This window comes from Erythrolamprus reginae, chromosome 1, assembly GCF_031021105.1.
Source record: "Erythrolamprus reginae isolate rEryReg1 chromosome 1, rEryReg1.hap1, whole genome shotgun sequence".
Taxonomy (NCBI): domain Eukaryota; kingdom Metazoa; phylum Chordata; class Lepidosauria; order Squamata; family Dipsadidae; genus Erythrolamprus; species Erythrolamprus reginae.
The window spans coordinates 147,415,114-147,438,193 of record NC_091950.1 but is presented as its reverse complement, the minus strand read 5'-3'; the positions used below and the strand labels follow the sequence as shown (position 1 = coordinate 147,438,193).

Genomic DNA, 23,080 nt, shown 5'->3' with positions numbered 1-23,080 from the left:
GGTAAATTTAAAATAAAAATGGAAATGCCACAGTGAAAATAACAGAGGTCAACTCCTGGCAGGGTGCTTTGAGATGAAAAGCTCCTGCCACTACCATTCCATAAGTATTGTAGCTATCCTGTTTTTCCTGCATTAAGATAGATCCATCTGATGAGGATGCAGACATGGAACATTTACAAATGGAAAATGATGCCATTTTCTCCTTTAAAAAAAAAAAAGCCTTTCTGGAGGCAGTTTTTAATTTTCCAAATCAGATCCTGAGTTTTGAGCTACCTGGCACTATTTTAAATTGGCAGGGGGAGGGAGTGTTTCCCAGAACGAGTTTCCTTTCCGATGGTACTCAATGCTTCATTAAAACTCTTGGAGAAAATAAGAAACACACTCAAAATAAATATTTGTGAAAGTTCATTTATAATAATGAAAAACAGTTATGTATAATTGGCCTTGAAAATGTGTCTTCCCTACATAAAATCAATAAAGGAGACAATTTAATTCAATTAATGTGGAATGCTAATTCTTAATTGAACATACTCCATACGTTTTGACATTTCTGTCAGCTTTCCAATATTTAGCTACTGTAGACATTCTTTTATAAAGGCAGACATTTTTATTGCCAACATTTCAGCTGTGACCACTCGATTCCAAAATAATTTTAGTTGAGCTTGTTGGATTGATATAAGAACTTCTGTGGAGAATTAAGATGAGAAATTACGGGATAATGTAACACTAATCCTATAACAACTAACAAAGAAGCTTGCCACCAAAAGATCTTTTATCATTGGCAGTACAGTGTAAATGAAAAAAAAAGATCACTTTGCAATGATCTCCATATGTCTGTCCTCATATCCATTTCTGTAAATCTGTCTGTCTATTCCTACTATCTTGTTTAATATAGACTTTTACACATCTTAAATACCATATGCTTTCTGAAAATGATATATTTGATGCTGTTTTCCCCATCTAAATGAGAAATGATTTTTTGTCTACACCTCCATGTGGGAATTTAATGTTTATATGAATATGTATATCTATCTAACTTATATTAAAAGTTTTGTATGCCACCCTAATCAAAGGCTGGCTACCTAAGGACTGTTACCATTCAAATCCTAAATCAATTATTTAAAAGAAGCAAAAAAAAGTGTTATGAAAGAATTATGATTTGCCAGGAGATCTTTCAAAGTAATGTTTGTCATATATATTATATGCAGATAGAAATCTGTCTTTTCCTCTCGTTTTTCAAAGTGCTGAAAGCTGGACTTTCAAAATCTTATCAAGGACATCAGAGTCCCATGGACTCTCATTGTAGGTGTTTTGTCCAGTTCGGGTAAATCTGATTGAGCATCCGAATAAAGCAACTAGACACAAGGACAGTTTTTCCCCAAATGCCATCACTCTGCTTAATAACTAATTCCCACAACACTGTCAAATAATTTACTAAAACTGTATTACTATTCTTCTTCTCTTCCTTACTAGTATCTATCTCTTCCCACTTATTACTATAACCATGTTACTTGTATCCTTCAATTATATTGTTTTATTTGTTTCCTAGTACGATTTGATAGCTTATTAGTAACCTTGACTATCACTAAGTGTCGTATTTTATGATTCTCACATATACTGAGAGCATATATACCTGAGATAGTGGTGGGTTGTAAATATTTTTGCTGCCAGTTCGCGTGTGCGCTCATGCACACGCACTATGCTTCTGCACATGCACAGAAGCGTCCTGGATGGGTGGACGGAGCCTCCTGCCGCCGATGCTACAAGTTCTAACAAGTCCAAACCAGGAGCAACCCACTGCTGACCTAAGACAAATTCCTTGTGTGTCCAATCACACTTGGCCAATAAAGAATTCTATTCTATTCTGACTTCTCCAGGAAAGTCCTCTATTCACCTTGTACTTTCTCTTGCTTAGACTCGGAGCCGGGAGAAGATGATGCCAGCAGTACACAGGTGACCCAACGGAGCCATCTCCAGGATGAGACAACCTACAGCTCCCCTACAGGTGAGCAGAAGTCAGGCAGGGAGTTGCAAAATATTATGAGCAGAACTAAAAGTATATGTGAACCCCCTGAAGAAATTTGTGCTGATGTCCCAGGCTGCCTGCCACACAATGCCACAGTAATTCCAGCCTGCAACTTTCCTGTTATTGTTCCCTGATGATTTGCATCGTGGTTATGATGTGATTCCCACTTCAAAATGAAGTGAGACATCGACACCTATTTATATCTGTTACAATCACAGAAAAAATGGAGGTTACAGCTCTGTATGCAGCTCTGGGAATCTCTGGTCTTCATTCAAATTTCCATTTCTTGTCTAGAATCTTTTTCTTGAACACCAGGGAGATGGAACCTTAAATATAAATTACAGGCTGCACAGCGTCTACACAGATAAACCATACTTATTTGACTTGTCCACAAGTCTACGGAGAGGGGCGGCATACAAATCTAATAAATAATAAATAATAAATAAATAAAAAGGCAAAAAGGATATGAAACAATTTTATTCCTGCCTCCTTTTGTCTGTAGTCTGAGATACTTTGACCAGAGGCCTCTGTTCAGCCTCTTGCTGGTTACTAATGAGAGTTACTGTCAGATTCGGGTTAATGTCAAGGTTCCAAGTGGCATCCGAGAATTAAATCAGAGTCCAAGGCATGACTTTCCTCAAAGTTCCAATTTATTAACAGAACCATGTTAACAACATATTGGAGAAGCCTAAATCTGAACTTCCATGTGTTTCTCCACCCGATTTCAAGTTCATACCAATTCCCACACCCACAATTTCATCACATGGCCCACTCTGATTTTGCTAACATGCCCGGTCCTCCCATCTACTTCTGGGCAGGTGCTGAACAAAGGATGACATTGAGTATTTAGAAAGAATTTGTTATGGCTAGTACTCTACCTCGTCATGCAATCACCCCCCTGTGAAATTCCCAGTCCTATTACATTCTATATTCTATTACGTAACAGGCCAAAGTCTCCAACTCGAATGATGGCCTTGGCCTGACAGCTTCCCTGTGAGACCACTGAATTGGCAGAATTTAATTTAATAAATAAAGTAATTTTATAATAACATTTATGGATTTTCTTCAGAAATCAAAGGGGAAGTTCACAGTATAGCTTCTTTGCATTCCTGCAGAATACCCTTATTTGATATGCCTCTGAAACATCCTCTCAAGAATAACAAGAAGGAAGAGCTTTAGAAAGATCATAACACATCCCAGAGAGGCATTTGGTTTTAACCAGACTTCGATTTTGAATTAAGCCAACTGTCATACCCCCGCAGAATTAAGCCAACTGTCATACCCCCGCAGAATTAAGCCAACTGTCATACCCCCGCAGAATTAAGCCAACTGTTAAACCCCTTGATCTAGGCAAGATCAAGGAAGCAAGAACAACATCAATTTCAGAGAAGTGTCTTTAATGCTAATCTGGCATAAATACACAATGTTGAAAACTATAAGATAAATTACCCACTCCCCTTTTTAGTGAATTGATTAAGAAAGTCTCTTTAATTGGTTTGAAAGGTGAAGAACTTTTTGAAATGTGAAAAACTTTTGAGAATTTTCCCCCTCATGTTTATAATATGGGTAAACCAATTATCATCCAATAAAGAATCATGCAATAAAGATTTTAGGATGGACAGAAAGAAGAAATGTTGATATGGGGTGTTTTTAATTATGAAAAACGGGGTTACATAAGTTCATGGGAAATAAAACGATCACAATCGGCTTGTGGGCTTTGAGAGTTTGGATTGTCATCTATTGGAAAATGTTATCTTTAGAACATACATGTTTCTAACCTACTCTAGCATGCCATTGTAAGGACAAGGTTACATAGATAGAATCTGCTTTATTGTCAAGGGCTGAGACCACCAAAGTCAAGTATTAAACTTAGCTGCCAATTCAATGTTATCCTACATACTGGATATCCATACAAGTGAGTGAATGAGCTCGATCATTATTTTAAGGAAAGTAACAGTACTGTCCCTACAAACTTTGTGGTTTTCTAAAACTGAAAAATCAAGCATCAGGCAAACAGTTCTGGATAAACAGATATGATATCTAACGTATAACTAAACAATTTAACTGAATAACTGTTGTGACTTTGATCAGCAAGAAGGACTGCAGTCAGTAACTGAACGTGTTATTACATGGAGAAGATTCCCCTTTCACTTCCTAACATTTTCATTCAAAAGTATTAAATACCAAAGAATGGAAGACAATTTCTACCTGAGATTCTGGAAAGCTATTGCCAGTAGAGGAGAAATCATGGTCTAGGTCAGTGATGACAAGCCATTTTTGGTTTGTGTGCCAAAAGGAGGAAGGCACGGTGGGAGGTCGCGCACGTGCATGGCCACACCCATAATTCCATGCAGTGTATGCATACGTGACCCGCCCACCCAGCAAACGATAGCAGACCCATTTTACACTCTCCCCAACCTTCAGAGCCTTTCTAGGAGCCTCCAAAGGCAGAAAATGGCCCATTTCCCAATTTCTTCAAGTTGGGAAACAAGCCATTTCTGGCCTCCAGAGGGCTTCCAAATGAGTGGGGGAGCCCGTTTTCACTCTCCCTAGGCTCCTAGAAAGCCTGTGGAGAGCAAAAAAAATTTGAACTTCTGTTTCAACCGTAAGTTGGCAAATGGAACATTTCCAGCCTCTGGAAGACCTCCGGGGGTAGGGTGGGGCCATTTTCGCCCTCCCCAGGCTCCTAGAAAGGCTCTGGAACTTGGGGAGAGCAAAAAATGGGCCTTTCTCATCCACTCCGGAGGCTGAAAACAAGCTGTTTCACAACTCCCAGTGGGCCCAGAAGGCCCGAAAATCATACCATAGGTTTGTCATCATGGGTCTAGCTGAACAAATATTCTATTTTAGAAAGTCTTTTTTGCCCTTATCTATATTCTTATCTACACTCAGAAATTCAAAATTGTTCATCCCCAATACATCTTCAGGGGATCGTTCTGCTGTTATTATTTTGCTGGGCTAATTACTCGATTATTTTTCTATTATTGACAATCTCAGCTTGGGAACTCTGGGTGATGAGCAATTTTAAAACAACGAAAACACTTAAAAACAGTAGAAAAATAAATATATACAGCAGCTGAACAAATTATCATAATAACTCAGTACAGCCAAGAAATGGAGCCTTAATTCTTGTTTTGCTGGTCATGGAGAGAGAGAGAGAGAGAGAGAGAGAGAGAGAGAGAGAGAGAGAGAGAGAGAAAGACACACAGAGAGAGACAGCTCCCTCAATGATAGCATTAAAAAATAAAATCACACAAGGGCTTTGCTCTGAGATTTGGAAACCAGAGCACATATTTCTATAGGATGTCATCCTAAGCAAGGGCTAATCAACCAGAAATGACTTCTTAAGAATATCTTTTGGCAAGTACATTTCCTGCTGCTTTTTAACAGAGTGATAGATTCATTTCTTTAAAGTCTTAAATGCCATTGGTTATGCATTTGAGGATCAAAATAATGCAAATGTTCTCAGTAGCAACTCCATGATCATGAATTTTCCTCAACGAATTAATGGGCAAGTCCCATCTTTCCCTTTTTTTTTTAGATCAGTGCCCCTGAAATATTTTCTGTTCTCAATTTTTTTGTTACTGAGCCATAATCTTTTATAAGAGAGGTCTGCTGTTCTTTATACCATCCCTCTGCTATTTAAACACGGATACTGAGCAAAATAATCCTCTGTGGTGTGTGATTTATATGGATACTGAAGATTCCTCCCTGCTGAATTCTAGTCTGTACTTATCCAAAATAGATAATGTTGGTAAGGCATTCTCAGTAAGGAAACTAGTAGTGGGTTCACAACACAGGTGTGCCCTCCCAGTACATCTTCCCTTTGCTCCTGCAACGTTGTCCTTATTTCACCCCCAATCCATGAAGGAACAGTCATCATTAAGAATTAGGTTGGCGGGACCGCAGGGGAGGGCCTTTTCCATTGCTGCCCCGGCTCTATGGAACCAACCCCCCCCCCCTCCGATGTTCGCATGATTATCCAGTCTACCTATTTACATTTGGTTGGTCGTACCTTTTTCTATTATATAAAACTGGGTTTTAATTAAATTGCAAGCCTTCCCAATGCTTCCTCTAACACATAGTCTTGGTTTTCCTTTCCCCCCCACCAATTGAATGATTTATCCCAGGTTTTGAAATACTCTGTATCAGATTTATCTTTCAACTCTAATGTTAGTCTATCCATCTCTGCACTTGATAGTATTTTATATAAGATTTCTTCCTCTGTGAGGATGTCTTTATTTTTCCATTTCTGGGCAAAGACTAATCTCGCCGCCGTCAGGATGTGTAACATTAGATACACATGTTAGTGTGGTTTTTTTTAAAAAGACCCATTGATCAGGTCTTGATCGTCTTTCCGGCAGGGGAGTCAGACACGCTGGTGGATGCCTCCATGAAGACAACGCCGACCTCGGCGCCAGGTCTGTCCCACCCAGAGGAGCAGGCCAGCTGGTCAGAGAGCCAAACCACAGTATTGGAAAAGGATCCAGAGGCTGGGCCCCCAGCGAGAGGACCTTACCTACACCCCAGCATTCCAAGGCAAGCACCTGCCGAGGCCCGGCACCTGGGGGTGGAGCCGCTGGTACGGGCATCACGGGCGGAGCTGATTGGTGTGGCCCCGGGGACCGAGGACAGCCTGTCTCTGGGGAGCGACCCCTACAGCAGTGCCTTCAGCCTGTACCGGGGCCGTGCCCTCTCCCCTGCACGTGTAAGTAACCACAGGGCCGAGGAGTGGGGTGCAGGGGCCATTGTGCTGGGACCATCATTATCCCTAATCCCCAGTCATAATCCCCAATTATGCACCACTAAATCCCTCCTGAGCCCCTTCATCCTAACCTCAATCCCAGCCCACCCACCATTTCATAGCACCTTCCTTCCACAGCCCTGACTGCCCTCTCAACCCACTGCAGCCTCCTATATACTCTGATGTCATTTATTCTGCTACTGCCTCCTTTGTTGCAGTCTCTTCCTTTACCCCTACAGTCCTGCTATCACTCTTAAAGATTGTGGTTGTGAGACAAATAAATTAAAATTACAGAGGTAGGTATTACCATTCCTGCCCGCCCACCCACCCACCCAAGCCTGTCATCTCCCCTATCAGTCCCACCCTGCTTCTCTTCCTTTGCTTTCGTAGTTTAGTTCCTGCATTATTATCATTCAACCTCACATTCCAGACCAAAAAAAAGGGGGGGGGGAAACCCATCCGAAGAATATATTTATTACAGATATCTATAAAACTGTGGTGCTATATTCTGGTTTGAATTCAAGCGTGGTAAACTGCTTTAATTTTGAAATGCCTGATAATAGAGGAGGGAGCTAACAAAAACATTGCCAAGACTAAGCAAGCCATTTCAATCTACAAATATGTGGGTATTTTTGCAGTTGAACAGACAATGCAAATTTATATTCTAGGCCGTACGTGACGTAAGTTACATATGAAAATTAAGTTTAAGTATCCCACATCTCAGTGGAATTTATGTCTAAATTGGGTTGAACATAAGTTAGTTTAGATAGGATAATACAAGAAAAAGAAATAAGTGAATTCTCTTTCAAGGGGTGTTTAATTACAGATAATTAAATAATAGCCACCTATTATTTTCAAGTGTTCAATTTGGCAATATATTAAGAAAATGGGTATAAGATCAGAAAAAGCTACGCATTTCATCAGGATTAAAGCTTCATTTCATGTTTTCTTCTGCTTTCCCTCAAATCTCTGGATTAAGAATAGCAGATTGGGACCCAGCAGGTATTTTGAATGGCAGATATTATGATTTGAGATCAAGGGATATATTGGCTGAGGTTTATGGAAGTCCTCAGGAGGCCATCAAATTACAATGTAGGATAAGTCAGAGTTCCCAACCAAAATCAGGCATGAAATCAAATTATATCTTTCAGGAAATAAAAATCTACAAATAGAAAAGGATACATGCTAGGCATTTCTCATCTTTAGTATTAAAAGGTTTGAAATATAGTAGTCACGATTCTGGAATTGCATAGCATTAGCATAACATAACATAATCCTTTGTAGCCATCCTGAGATAGTTATTTATTTATTTATTTATTTATTTATTTATTTATTATTTAGATTTGTATGCCGCCCCTCTCCGCAGACTCGGGGCGGCTCACAACAAAGTGAAAAAACAATGTACAACAAATCTAAATTACTGCTTAAAAATATTTAAAAGACCCCATTTTCTAAACACACATGCATACAAACATACCATTCATAAATTGTATATGCCCAGGGGAGATGTCTCAGTTCCCCCATGCCTGACGACAGAGGTGGGTCTTAAGGAGCTTACGAAAAGCAAGGAGAGTAGGGGCAGTCCTAATCTCTGGGGGGAGTTGATTCCAGAGGGCCAGGGCCGCCACAGAGAAGGCTCTTCCCCTGGGGCCCGCCAACCGACATTGTTTAGTTGACGGGACCCGGAGAAGGCCCACTCTGTGGGACTTAATCGGTCGCTGGGATTCGTGCGGCAGCAGGCGGTCTCGGAGATATTCTACAATACAGGTATACAATTAATTTTAAAAAATCCACAAAATTAAAAAGATAGGCTCCAGCATGAGTCCAAAAACTTGGAGGTCTAAACCTCTGGTCCCAGTGAATGACCAAGATTGGATCCTGCATGAAATTAAAAAAACAGCAACAGCTTCTCAACAACCTTAAAAAGAGAGGGTCAGAGACAGGACAAAGGTTGTCCAATACAATTGGGTTCAAAGCTAACCTCTCAAGGAGGTGAATCATCATTTCTTTCAAGTAGGCAGATTACACATACCTTCTTTCTCCCTCTCCCTGTCCCATCCACAAAGTGACAATAAAAACCACTTGGACCCAGCAACATGTCGTTTTCCAGGAGACCTTGATCAACCAGGATGGCCATTGGTTCAGGACCTAGCTGGCAGAGCTCTGAATTGCAAGGTTCCTATCTACTTCCTCAGGACCAACTGGCTGATATTCTGCCCAGATAACTAAGCAAAGACTTAGCAAAATCTAACTGAGCAAAGCCTAAGTCATTCCCATAGGATCCCCCAGCTTGAGTCCAACTGAAAGCAAAGCCAAGTGACTTTATCCAACAACTGCTTAGAATAATTCCCACTGCAGTCCCACAGATATTCTCCTGGCCCCTTTTTACAAAGGGCCTGATCACTTGAAACAGGGCCCTTAGCTGGCTATTGTGGATGCAATAAGGGAGGTAAGGCCTCTTTGTTGCTCTCATTGCCAGAAAATAATTCCTAATAAACTCTCTCTCGCATTCGCTCTTTGTTTTCCACCAGCAATGTTCTACATAGCTCTTGCATTGTTTCATCTCCTAGAGTTACATTTAAACCAGGGTACTCTACGGAAGACATGAGTGCAGTCTTGCAAGCATCCCCACATACTTAACCATACTAGCCCTCTCATCCACAAATCATTTAGAAGAATTCATGAGCCTTGCACTCCACACAATCCATCTGATTTTGAGCATATATCCAAGATACTGCAAATAAAAGGAACTATAAATCCATGTTTTCTTCTGGCAAAAAAACACACACACTTCAATAGAGATGACACTTTGGGGATTGAAATAGGAAAAGAAGGACAGAGAACTCTGTAAGAAAACACACACACATACACCACACACTTTTCTCATTGCATTGTAGAGAGATACAAACTTTTTTTGGGCTTTCAGCATGCAGCTACTCTGCCCTAAAAATACAAGAATGGACGAAAAAATATTCCCGGAGTACCAGGAGAAGGCTAACCCTGGTTTTCTGAGGGTGACCAGCTGTCTGGGTCCTTGACAGCTTGCAGCAAATTGCCTGTGGTTTGCATCTGGCATCAAATGAGCCACATAATGTCTCCCGCAGTTCACATGGATTATTCTGCCTGTGTGGTAGGATGGAATAACCAAATCAAGCATAAAGAAATATTTCCTTGAAAGATGTAAACTGGAATGTTACACAACTAGGAGAAGACATGACGAGGAGCTCTTATTTAGGAAGACTTTCGTTTCCCCAAATTAGGACTATCGCGGCAGGCCAGCCTCTTATGTGCATTGCACCAAAAGTGCTTTTTCAAAAGGCAACTGGACTTTCTTGGGTTTTCCCCTCAAGACGTTTCACTTCTCCAAGAACCTTCTTCAGTTCTGACTGGATGGAGGAGAATGGAAGGATTTATACAGATAGTCTTTGGTTTATGACAGTTTGTTTAGTGATGATTCGAAGTCCCACCTTAGCCATGAAAGCCAGCTGGGTGACTTTGGATCAGCCACTCTCTCAGCCCAAGTCATCTCACAGGGTCATTGTTGTGGAGGTGGAAGTCGAAGGAGAAAGGTGTATTGGATATGCTTGGCTGCATAGCTAGAGGCATAACAAGCAGGACGAGGGAGATTGTGATCCCGCTGTATAGAGCGCTGGTGACATCGCATTTGGAGTACTGTGTTCAGTTCTGGAGACCTCACCTACAAAAAGATATTGACAAAATTGAACGGGTCCAAAGACGGGCTACAAGAATGGTGGAAGGTCTTAAGCATAAAACGTATCAGGAAAGACTTAATGAACTCAATCTGTATAGTCTGGAGGACAGAAGGGAAAGGGGGGACATGATCGAAACATTTAAATATGTTAAAGGGTTAAATAAGGTTCAGGAGGGAAGTGTTTTTAATAGGAAAGTGAACACAAGAACAAGGGGGCACAATCTGAGGTTAGGAGAAAGATCAGAAGCAACATGAGAAAATATTATTTTACTGAAAGAGTAGTAGATGCTTGGAACAAACTTCCAGCAGAGGTTGGTAAATCCACAGTAACTGAATTTAAACACGCCTGGAATAAACATAGATCCATCCTAAGATAAAATGCAGGAAATGGTATAGGGGCAAACTAGATGGACCATGAGGTCTTTTTCTGCCGTCAATCTTCCATGTTTCTATGTTTTTCTGATATGTCTACGATTCTGAGTTATTTGTAAAAAATAAGAAAGGCAAGATACAAATACCATATTTTTTGGCGTATAAGATGCACCAAAATTTTGAAGAGGCACTGTCAATAAGGGAAAAACAGTTTTTGCCCTCCCCCACCTCACATGAGCACTCTGCAGACCTCCCAAACTTTCTGCGCTCCCAATTTTTGTGAAAAACGGGCCATTTGGGGGGAGGGTTTGCAAAAACAGGTGTTTTTGCCTTCCCAGCTCCCAGGACTCCTCTGCAAACCCTCTGCGCACCCCATTTTCATGTGGGGTGAGGCTTTGGGAGGTCAAAATGACAATATTTGGTGTATAAGATGCACCATCATTTCTACTCCCTTTTAGGGAGGAAAATGTGCATCTTATACTCTGAAAAATACAGGACATAAAATAGGTAAACACAGTTCTATATAATATCAGAAAAGTAGCAAGATAATGAAGCAAAATCAAGAGTTTTTGGCTATGATGGCCAAATTTCTTCCTCTCAAGATTCCTTCTAACTTCTGAGCTATTAGCATATGTGCAGCCTGCAGATGTTATTCTTCATTGCTCTGTTATTATAAAAAAAACTAAGTGGCCAGCTGCTTTCCTTAAAAATGAAAAATGAGATTTGGTGGGTTCTGAAAATGACAGGAAAGATGATGAACCGAAAAGCAGTGAAAATCTAGTTAGAGTCTAATTGTGAGTAGAACTATGCTATGTATCAAGAACAAATGTTGTTTAAAGATTCCTTTATTTGCCTCTTTTCCTACCTTTTCCTTGTGCTTATAATCAACAGTGCCTGTCTGCTATAACAAAGGGAAAGAAAGGCTGTAATATCATATACACACACGAACCATTGTCCTTGTTTGTGTGTCTCTGTGTGCATATCTGAAGGTAGCCACATTTATTGGAACAGCTTAAGATGACATTGGAATGAATGTCTTTTTGTAGATACCATTGAATTAACTGTGTCTGCAAGAAATAGCATGTTTGAAAAGGATGCAGCTATGTATTCTCTCCCTTCTGTTTCCTTTCTGGCCCTGAAAGGGGTTTTCCCTCTTTCCAGAACACTCGACCCAGGCTTACCCCCCCCCCCCCGCAATAATTTGATATATCATTGCTGAACTGATTTGCAGATATTTTTTTCAAACATGGATACTAACTGGATGCATCCCATTTAGTAAATAAGATTGACAGTTGTATTCTCCCTGGATTAATCATAGAATGATATTGCTCAAAGGGAACAAAAAATTGGTTAGGAAGCATATCCTATCAACAAATTACAGGATGTTAAATATGGAAGGAACAGACCTTGGAGACCCACATAACTGGCTAAATAAACTACATGTCCCTTTTTATACATACTTATTAGGGATGTGCAGTGCTAGTTAGTCATTTCCCAAAAGATGTGGGTTTACGTACAGGCATATTGTGTCAGCAATTTGTTAAACCTATTGCATCCATTTCTGGAATCACAAAAGTCAGGAAAAGAGAGTTCCTTTAAAGAGTTGTAGACAGGTGCTGAATTCACTTCTTCCTGTGCACCAAATCAGCTTTACAGAATTTAATCATTGCAAACATTTAATATATAAATGATTCCAAAACCATATTGATGCTGTAAAAAACAAACTCTCCTAGAACTAAGATTTCAGTTTAGGCTAATGTATTCAGGTAAGATATAGCCACAGCTGTTTTTCTTCTCAACGAAATGACAATTTCCTTGCCCCTTTTCTCTTTTGTCTAGGTAATTTGAACTCGGATGCCATTGATCATCATGATCGCAGTTCATTGTTCCTATAAGTATCTGATCCTTTTTGCTCACTTCCCTTGATTTCTGCAGGATCCCCTCTTTTAGCAAACTTTACCTTATCTTATTTTCCAACCACAGCAGCCTCCCCCATGGTGGATATCGAAGGGACGATGCCAACAGCAGCAGCAAAACCAGCACAGATGTTCTCCAACGCCCAGTAAGCCCTCGAGCAGGGCAATGCCCAGTCCAGCCACCTGGAACCAGCCAAGTTACCACACCACCTGTGGTTCCTCGCAGAAAACTCTTGATGCCCAATGAACTCCAAGACACGGCATCTGAGGAACTCGATGAGAAGTTGAGGCCCCCTAAATCATCTGGCTACTCTCAGGTTGGCACAGGGGAGTCACGGCCCCAGACACCCCTGAGTGAGGCTTCCAGCCGCGTGTCCATCCTTCGCCCGTCCCCCAAACTGCCAAGGTCAGGCTCCAAGATTGTTGACAAGCTCAAATTTTTTGAAGAGCGGAGGAAAAGTCTGGAGCAGAATGACAATCCTTTTGTAGGCCACACGTGGCAACCCTTACGCAAGTCACGTTCTTTTGACCAGGCCGGTTTTGATGATGCCAGTCCCTTCCTTTCAGCTGCCTCTCGCGAAGACCTCCAGGAGGATACTCGTTCAGAACTTGGAGATGTATTTTCTCGGCGTCGTGTCTTCCATCAGAAAGCAGCCTCTTTGGATGAGCGTGGCCGCTTCTCCAGTCATGTGCATGACCTGGAACAAAAGTTCACCCAGGAATTGGGGCGCATCAAACGCACCGTGTCTCAACAGCAGCTGCGGCGATCCCAAGAATTGTTCAAGTCACCCACTGCAATGACCGAGTCATCTCTCCCCAAGGTTCCACCACCACGGAAACTTAAACCAATGAAAGTTTTCCCGGCCACAGAAAACGTGCATGGTGTACAGCAACTGGTTCTGTCCAGTGTCGGATTAGTGGGACCCAGGGATGAGCCCAAAAGACCCCAAAAGGTTTTGTCAAGGAATGCTGAGGTGCTAGGAGAACAGAACAGAGGTCTAAAGGAACCGGAACTGAATGGCCAAGTTCTGCGGCACAAGGTGGAGCAGTATCCACTCTCCCGTGCTGCTCCAGGGGGACAGAAAAATTTGCTGCAGGTATCAGCTTTAAATAGCCAGGATAGCATGAATAAAGGCCCTCTGAATGCAGCAAAGGTCAGCTATGAATCAAAAGGTCTAAGCGAAGCCTCGCATGGCCGGAAACGGGAATCAGGACAGGAGGGACGTCCTCTACCCTGGGCCAAGACAGAAACTGGCCCCGAGAGAAGCAAGGCTGGGATCCATGGCACAAGTAGAGAATTTGACAGAAAGATTGGGAAAGTGATAGATAAAAAGGACAATACATTGCAACCTCAAGAAGGGAAGAGTGCACGGAACAGAGGCAAAGGCCGACGGTCCCGACAAATATCACCTGAACCAGGTAGGGAATAAGAGTACGTTTTGTGGGCCTATTGGGAAACAACCCAACAAAGTCATGCATGGGTTTATCTTCCCACACAACATGAAGAGGCCCTGGGTTCATCACATCCTAAGTACCTTGGATGCATTTGTGAAAAGAATTAGTAAATGCTGAGGGCACACTTGTTCTCATCTTTTCCTTCCCTCATTTTTTAATTTTCCCATCTGTCCCGGGGTGGGTTTTATTTTTATTTGTTTGTTTGTTTGTTTGTTTATTTGATTTTTTTTTTAATGCCACCCTTCTTCTTAGACTCAGGGCGGCTTACAACATGTTAGCAATAGCACTTTTTAACAGAACTAGCATATTGCCCCCACTATCCGGGTCCTCATTTTACCCACCTCGGAAGGATGGAAGGCTGAGTCAACCTTGAGCCGGTGATGAGATTTGAACCGCATATCTACAGATCAAGCAGTCAGCTTTAGTGGCCTGCAGTACTGCACTCTACCCTCGGCTCTTTTGTTAGGAAGTGTGCAGAATGACCCTTGAGTTATCAAGGACATGCACAGAGGAAAACTTGGGATTCCAGCAGATATCCAGGAGATATGGCTGATTATTCAGTCATACAAAACAGATACATTAACGTTCAGTTAGTGTTTACTTTAGAAATAGCACAGTCAAATTAAACAGTCCGGTCACACACATTGAAATCAGTCAATATCTCTCAATACAATAATAATATTACAAGCCTGTCTTTGTCTTACATATATACATTACAGCTTACAAATACATCAAACTAACACAGAGCTTACTACATCAGTCTCAGTGAATCAGCAGAAAGAACAGAAAGCAGAGAGAGAGAGAGAAACATGCTTTTTGGTTCCCTCTTATGGCAATTTGCAGTACTACCTCTTAAAGCTACAGTACTTCATTGTTAGCTTGTTTATATATTGCAAACCCAACTGTTTTGTACATAGTACTAATAGGTTTCACTTACCTTTGCTACCGGTTTGGGAATGGGAGCGTGCATGTGCAATGCTTCTGCGCATGCAGAACATCTGTTATGATGTCCGGGCAGCTGGGCTGCTGTTGCTATTGGTTTGCACAAACCGGGGCGAACCAGTAGAAACCCACCACTGATCTGTCCACTTCTTTGGGTTCTCTATATAGATTAGTAGGCTTAAAAAATATCCCCTTGTTTTCAGCTGCCTATGTTAAGCTTGAGTCCAATTGCTGTTTGTTTTTTAAAAGAGAGTTTTGCTGCCAAGGCTCTTGATTTTTTTTGTGTTAGTGAAGGTGAGAAAATCTACACCATGCTAGTTTCTTTTAGTTATTTGCTGTTATTGCTAATTATAATTCAGATTTAGGAAAATAGTAGAAATAATGGTAAGAGGACTAAAACAACTCTGAATCAGAACACAATTCTGTGGAGAATTGGTAGCAAAAGCAGGGGATAAAAGGACAGAGATGCCCAACCCCTGGGCTTTGGCCCACTACTTGGTCATAGTCTAGTAGGAATTGGGCTGGGTGAATGGCTGAGTAGCACAACTTGCACGAGTGTAGGGCTGGCAGGCACTCATGCACGTGTGCCAGCCTGCCACTTGCACAAGAAATGCATGCACGTATATGAGGGCCCACCGCTCAGGTAGCCCAGTTCCCCTCTCTTCCCCCAGCCGGGCTGCCAGCCTAAAAGGTTGGGGACTGCTGCTCTACAGCACAGAGGTGGTTGCCACTGTGAAGCAATATCCAAGCATATTGTCCAAATCAGGCAAATTGGCTTCAAGAAATACGGTAACAATATTATAGATCAGTAATTCTATATTTCTAGACTGAATCATTTCTTTGCCTTCCACTCTATTTTACACACTAATATATATCACTGAAAATGATTCCTACGTCTTTCCACCTAATTAAAAAGTGATATGTAACTTAGAATCTGATAAGATAGCTTTATTGCTTTTGGGGACTTAGGGGTTACAGCAGGGTAGCATGCTATCAAGAATTATGATTCAAAACCTGGAGACATACTGAAGGAGATTAAGGGCTTTGAGCATCTATGCCAGCCAAAGTAAGGATTCCCTCAGGATATTATTTTGGAAGCAGTCCCTTATCTCCCTTATTGTGAAAAGATGCTATGGTTTAATATTCTCCTCAAGCAAGGGGAGTGCAACATCTGTCTGCAGAGTCCTAGCCCTCCTGCTTGCAGATCTTCTACGTAACCGCTGTTTCTCCATCATCTTGTGCAGAATCTTCTGATGATTCCTACATCTCAGCGGGTGAAGATCCCCTGGAGGCTCCCATCTTTGAAATCCCAATCCATGATGCAGTCGTCATAGCTGGGACTGAGGTGCTGTTCAAGTGCATCGTTACAGGCAACCCTTCTCCACAAGGTAAATGCATAGGGTACCACACAGAGAGCAAATTATGAATCTGTGAAGGATGGAGGAACACTAGCTCTCTGATTGTCTCATGCCCAGAGTTGTCTGTTCCCACAGGGATAATAAATACTCTATTAAGTCAAATGTGATGTTTATATACATAATATTGTCTAATTTGCATTGATAAAGATCTTGGTCAGGAACACAGTTCAAGGTGATCTGATCAAGTTCTTTGCTTTTCTGATTTTATTTTTATTTTACTTAAATTTCTGAGCTACTTCCAAGGTGTACCCCATACTGCTTCACATTACATATGGAAAATAGACTGTCTGGTGGGCTTCACTTCTGGAATGCTCTGAGTTTTTCCTCAAAATGAAAATTTATTACAATTATTATTTCAAAAGAGCCCTATCTTTATAAACAGTAATTTGCTGGGAGAAGTGTACAGTGTTCCCTCGATTTTCGCGGGTTTGAACTTCGCGAATAGCCTATACCACTGTTTTAAAAAAATATTAATTAAAAAATACTTCGCGGTTTTTTTTCTATACCACGGTTTTTCCTGCCCGATGACGTCATACATCATCGCCAAACTAATAATTTTTGCAAATAAATAACAAAAAAATAATTATTGTTAATAAATAATTATGTTTATAAATATCAGGATCACTAAGTGTCTTATTCAATGGTGAGTACCAGTAATAACGGTGAGTAAATGGTTGTTAAGGGAATGGGAAATGGTAATTTAGGGGTTTAAAGTGTTAAGGGATGGTTTGTGATACTGTTCATAGCCAAAAATGGTGTATTTACTTCCGCATCTCTACTTCGCGGAAATTCGACTTTCGCGGCGGACTCGGAATGAATCCCCCGCGAAAATCGAGGGAACACTGTATTCCCAAAGCTGTGGCAAGGGTTACTTTTCTGTCAGCAATGAGCTGCTGTTCTTGATATCTATGAAAATTAAACTCGGCAGTGAATCACAGATGTTGAGGTGAGAAACATAATCAACTAATGAAATAATGGATTAAAACATGTTTTATATTCAACACATCCCTACTTTATATTTTGATCTTTCTTACTTTTTCACTTGTCTCAATCAAGTTCAGCTTTCCACAGTTCTCCACAGTCTACGTGTGGCCTCCAACAAAAATTATATGTTCTGTTGACACCACTTTCATGAAGACACAGAAATGTTCTAGGAAAAAGACAGAAGATTTACGTATAGGTGTTTTGCTCCAGCTATGGATCACAAGGAACGCAGCACACACAAAGTCTGTACAAACCTTAGTTTACTAATTAAGGTCTAGTAATGAGCTTTCTTACAAATACAGTCAAACACAAATACAGTTTAAAGCAGTCTATTATGAACACCAGCTGTTAATTCAATTTCATTAACAGCCAGCACAAATCCACAAAATAATAACTCAATTCTCAGTAAACATTCTTGTAGATAACTGCAATCATACGGTGGTTGGCAAAATACCAGAAACAATTGGCAGGAAAAATGTCAAGAGAAAGAACAAGAGCCAATCAGACTTTTCTGGAGTCAAGACACATAAAGGAATATGAACGAAGTTGTTTCCTGCAAATTGGCTCCTTCATCATCATCCCTTAAATAGAATAGACTATAATTCTTTATTGGCCAAGTGTGATTAGACACACAAGGAATTTGTCTTTGGTGCATATGCTCTCAGTGTACATAAAAGAAAATATACATAATATATTTACATACATATACATAACATATATAAATAGGCTAGGGGAGTGTGCAATCAGCCCCAAGCCTTACTCCCAAGGAACTCCTCCTGAGGAACCATTCCTGCCTTTCGGCAGCTCTGCGTGCCTGTGCATTGAGAATAGGCTCCTTCTCTTTTTCCTCATCACTGATGGGAGCTTCTGGAGGTTCTGAAGGCCCTGGCTGAATCTTCTGCCTCTGGCACTGAGTCCTCTCCAGCTCCTCACTGTCCGCCTTAGGCGTCAGCTACACAGGTCGCTGGCGCATCACACCAGCCTCTTTGCTGTCAGAATCAGCTACCAGCCACAACAATAAGCTGCCTCTTGATGAAATGCAGAGAAGGCAGATTTCATAACCTACAGTTCCTTAGACAATTAATACCGTTTGACCAATGCAGAATAATCCCTCCATTTCACTTATACCACATCTCTGCCCACTGCGGGTTTTTTTCTGCAGTGTCTTGGCGAAAAGATGGCATCCCCTTTCGGAGCAGCACCGCTCGTCCCATCAAAGCGGAGGGCGAACGCCACACTCTGCTGGTTAGGAGTGCCCGCATGACTGATGCCGGCCTGTATACCGTCTGCGCAACCAACGAGGTGGCCGAGACCTGCTGCAGCGCCATCTTAACCGTGCGGCCAGGTAAGGGCAAAGGGGGGGGGAGGTGCCAGAGCAGACAGAACCACCCTGGAGGCTGCAGCCAAGACGGTGCCTTAAGGCCAGAGGAGTTAAGAGGTTCATATTCCCACATCAACAGCATGTGAGAAGCAGCGTCAGGCTCGTTTTCTTCAGCGTCCTGGATGGGGGCGCTTAGGCCAGCGTTTTCTGCGCCTGCTGAATAACGAGGCATGAGGCTGCCCTTACCCTACAAGGCTCGGTTCAGGCCAGCCTGTCTGACGAAAAGCCAGCAGGCTCGGGAGAGGGAAGGAAGAGACGGCCGACTCCAACAGAGCAGAGGTGGCGGGATCGGGAGGGGCGGGGAGGGGAGGAGATCGCTTGTCCCTTGGCTCGGCGTCTTTTATCGCTCCCGGCCCGCTAACTACAGTCCGGGGCGGAGAGTTGCGGTCTCTGGGCACGTGCGAGTAAAGTTTATGAAAGGATGCAACAACTCCATGGATTGGTCTGAAATGTGAGCGAGGGGAGCGGACCGGCGGGTCTGGGCTGGTTATCTGAAAATCGGACGCCGCCCTCGGCTGAAGAGCGCAGGGAAGGAGGTTTGCGCGCTGGCTGCTGGCCCGGCTCTGGCGTCTCTCCTCCACCCTGTTTCTCCTGGATCCGTTTCTCCCCTCGTGGCGGAGATCGCCTATAAAGAGAGCCGGGGCTTCGGCTCGTAGCGGGGATACAAAGCGAGCGCCCAGCCGGCGATGACTGCGAGGGTCCACTTGCTACGGACAGGGCAGGCGCAGGAGGGACGCGCCGTCTCTTTCCAATGCTCTTTGCCGCAGCGCAGCCCTGCGCTCCTTTGCACAAAAGTAAGGCCCGCTGGGTTAAATGGCGTTTAACTTCAGGTATGTTTGCACATAGCGTCGCAGTCGAGATCTTCATTTAGATTTGGGATGAATGCACCGAAAGTGGATTTAGGAAATGGCGGGAAGGAGCGAAGGAAGGTCTTGCTTGTTTTCAGCGCACCTTTGTGTTCATCTGGGTGAAGGGGAAGAATGAGTAATGTGTGATAGCAAAACGCATCTCCTATAAGCAAATCCCACCCCCCCTAGTGAATTTAGCCACCCAGGGTCCCTAGGGAGATGGGCAGCATATAAATTGAATAAAAATAAAATTAAATTAAAATTTCCAAAGCCTTCAATAATAGGGCAGTATATTTTATCTAGAATACAACATAGTTACAGTAGTAGACTATGGGGTTTGGATGCAGAATCTGTTACCTTGGTATATTGCTGTTTAAACATGGCTGTCATGTTAAGCCAAAATGTCCTTTTTGTGTGCTAGGCATATTAAATGAATCATGGTTTCTTCTTCACCTCAGGTGTAGGGTTTGGTATGCTTTGTGAACTGATTATCTTCACTTGCTGCAGGGGTACATCAAATTGTGAGAGAGTTGCAATCCAGCTTTTTTAAAAACCTAGTGGTGATGAGTCCCAGAGGAAGGAAATAAACAGCACAGCTTCTCCAAGTTGCAAGGGGGTAATCCTCTGAGGAAAATATTCTGATTTCTAGTCAGTTTTAATAAAGAGTTGAGAAGAAGTCATATAATTTTTGGATAGTTTTTGGATCTTAGGTAGAATCAGTATATCCTCCCCTATAAATAATATTTTGTTTTAAATAGTTCCCTATTGTTTTTATAGGACACCATTGGATAGTATTGCCATGGAATACTGCATACTCTACTTTCTCCTGGTCTGATGCCCCCAACTGCATCCATTATGCTGGATTCTCCCATCAAGTTCGAGATCAGAACTATCCCACTTTGCCCTACCAATGCAATACACGCTTTCATTGTCCAAACTATTAATGTCACCTTGGCCCTTTTCAGGGACAACATGCCAAAAATGCTGCTGCCAGCATGAACAGATAATGTTAGTATCCAAGATTGGAGTGCCCTATTCTTGGCTGATACCCTTTTCTTTGCTGATACGGTTTGGCTATAATTCCTTCTACCACTCAGCCATGAATAATGAGAACCTCTGAAAGCGTTGGCTGTAGTTATCTTTTGAAATATTTTACCAGAAGGTGTTGTTGACAGTGCTTATGTTGTTTCTTGCAGAGTGAAGGTTCTATAATTCAGAGAATTACTACATGTTTTTATGCATTTGTTCTAAATGTCTGCTGCTTTATGCCAAATCGTAATTTTATCTCATTAGATTTTGTTGATTAGTTCATACAGGTCACCCTTGAAAGGATGACATTTGCACATCAGATTTACATTAGAAATTTAGCCACATCAGATTTACATTAGAAATTGTTTCTCATTTTATACTCATGCATAAGGACTGACACCAACAAGACCTGAACTATATGGCTCGATAAAAGACTGTTGTAGATGTTGACCTTCTAGGTTGAGAAAAGAATAGCTAAAATACAATTAAAAAGGCAGGGTTTACGATTTAATATAGAATAGAATTATGGAGTTGGAAGGGACCTTGGAGGTCTTCTAGTCCAAAGATCACCAACCTGTGGTCCATGAGACAATTTGTTTGTTTGTTTGTTTGTTTGTTTGTTTGTTTATTTATTTATTTATTTAATTTGTATGCCGCCCCTCTCCGTAGACTCGGGGCAGCTCACAGCAGTGATACAAACAATGTACAATACAAATCTAATAATACGAAGTTAAAAACCCATAATTTAAAAACATGCACACAACACACCATACATAAATTATATAGGCCTGGGGAAGATATTTCAATTCCCCCATGCCTGCCGGCAGAGGTGGGTTTTGAGAAAAAATTTGGTGGTCCATGGAGAAATCTTTGCCTCTGGGCCAGATATGGCCAAGAGCAATTAATCCAGTTCAAGAAGAAGAAAGGGAGGAGAGGAGAGAAGAGGGAGAGCAAGAAGGAAAGGAAAGAGAGGAAAGAAAAGGAAGAAAAGGAGGAGGAGAGGAAAGGAAAGGAAAGAGGGGAGGGGAGGGAGGGGAGGGGCTACAGCTACATCTTTGGAATATGGGACTGACTTTCCCAACAACATAAGCAAGCCACTCTCAAATAAACTTCAATTATTCTGTAATAATCACACTACCTTTAATAATTTTGTTACAATTAAACAACCTTGAAAGATTTTGTTATGAATAAATAAGCATTTATAATTTTGTTATGTTAAATAGGTGTATTTCATATTAATAAAATGGAAGTTCTCTGATCTTTATTTTACAAATGTATTTATCTTTTTAAAAATCATATTAGTGGTCTGCAGGATTTAAAATTATGAATTTGGTGGTCCCTGTGGTCCAAAAGGTTGGAGACCCCTGATCTAGTCCAACCTCCTGCTTAGGCAGGAAACCCTACACCACTCAGACAAATGATTATTCAACATCTTCTTAAGAACTTCCAGTGTTGGAGTACTGACAACTTCTGGAGGCAAGTTGTTCCACAGATTAATTGTTATAACTGTCAGGAAATTTCTCCTTAGTTCTAAGTTGCTTCTCTTCTTGATTAGTTTCCACCCACTGATTCTTGTTCTACCCTCAGGTGCTTTGGAGAATAGCTTGACTCCCTCTTTCTTGTGGCAACCCCTGAGATATTGGAAGACTGCTATCATGTTTCTCCTGGTCCTTCTTTTCATTAAACTAGCCATGCCCAGTTCCTGCAACCATTCTTTATATGTTTTAGCCTCCATTCCCCTAATCAACTTTGTTGTAAATCGTAAACCCTGTCTCTGACACCTCTCCCTCTCTCCAGACATACACACATATTTGATTCCTATACTTTGCATAAGCTGATATCTGATTTATTTTGTATACATTAAAAAATAAAATCAGTTTGGTGCTGGTCTAGAAACCAGGAGACAGTGAGTTTTAGTGCTTCCTTAGGCTGAAAGCCAGCTAGATGACCTTGGGCCTGTCACCGTCTTTCAGCTCAACTTTTTATAATAATGTTGTGGGAAAAGCAGGAGGATAAAGAAGTATTAGGTGTGTTTGCCACAATGAGTTAATCATAAAAAAATAACAAAGGTGAGAGAAAAAGATCTTTAAAAAAAACCCTATTTACTGCCATGTCCTTGAAGTTGGCTGCAGTATGAGTCAACTCTGCTGGTGTGAAATCTGAAGTGATGTGTAAAAATGGACAATAATATAGCGCACTTCTCTGAATACATTGACTGGGGGAATTTAGGACATTGGTCTTTCTCCCAATACT

At 41.6% G+C, this 23,080-nt stretch overlaps 1 protein-coding gene across 1 annotated transcript in view; it reads left to right on the top strand.

Annotated features, from left to right (window-relative positions):
• SPEG (striated muscle enriched protein kinase) overlaps positions 1–23,080 on the top strand; it is a 167,795-nt gene that overhangs the window by 69,901 nt on the left and 74,814 nt on the right. The window contains exons 2-6 of the mRNA XM_070728607.1: positions 1,916–2,005; positions 6,391–6,565; positions 12,838–14,189; positions 16,412–16,555; positions 18,732–18,914. Coding sequence (XP_070584708.1) covers positions 1,916–2,005; positions 6,391–6,565; positions 12,838–14,189; positions 16,412–16,555; positions 18,732–18,914 — 1,944 coding nt within the window. The remainder of the gene's footprint in view (positions 1–1,915; positions 2,006–6,390; positions 6,566–12,837; positions 14,190–16,411; positions 16,556–18,731; positions 18,915–23,080) is intronic.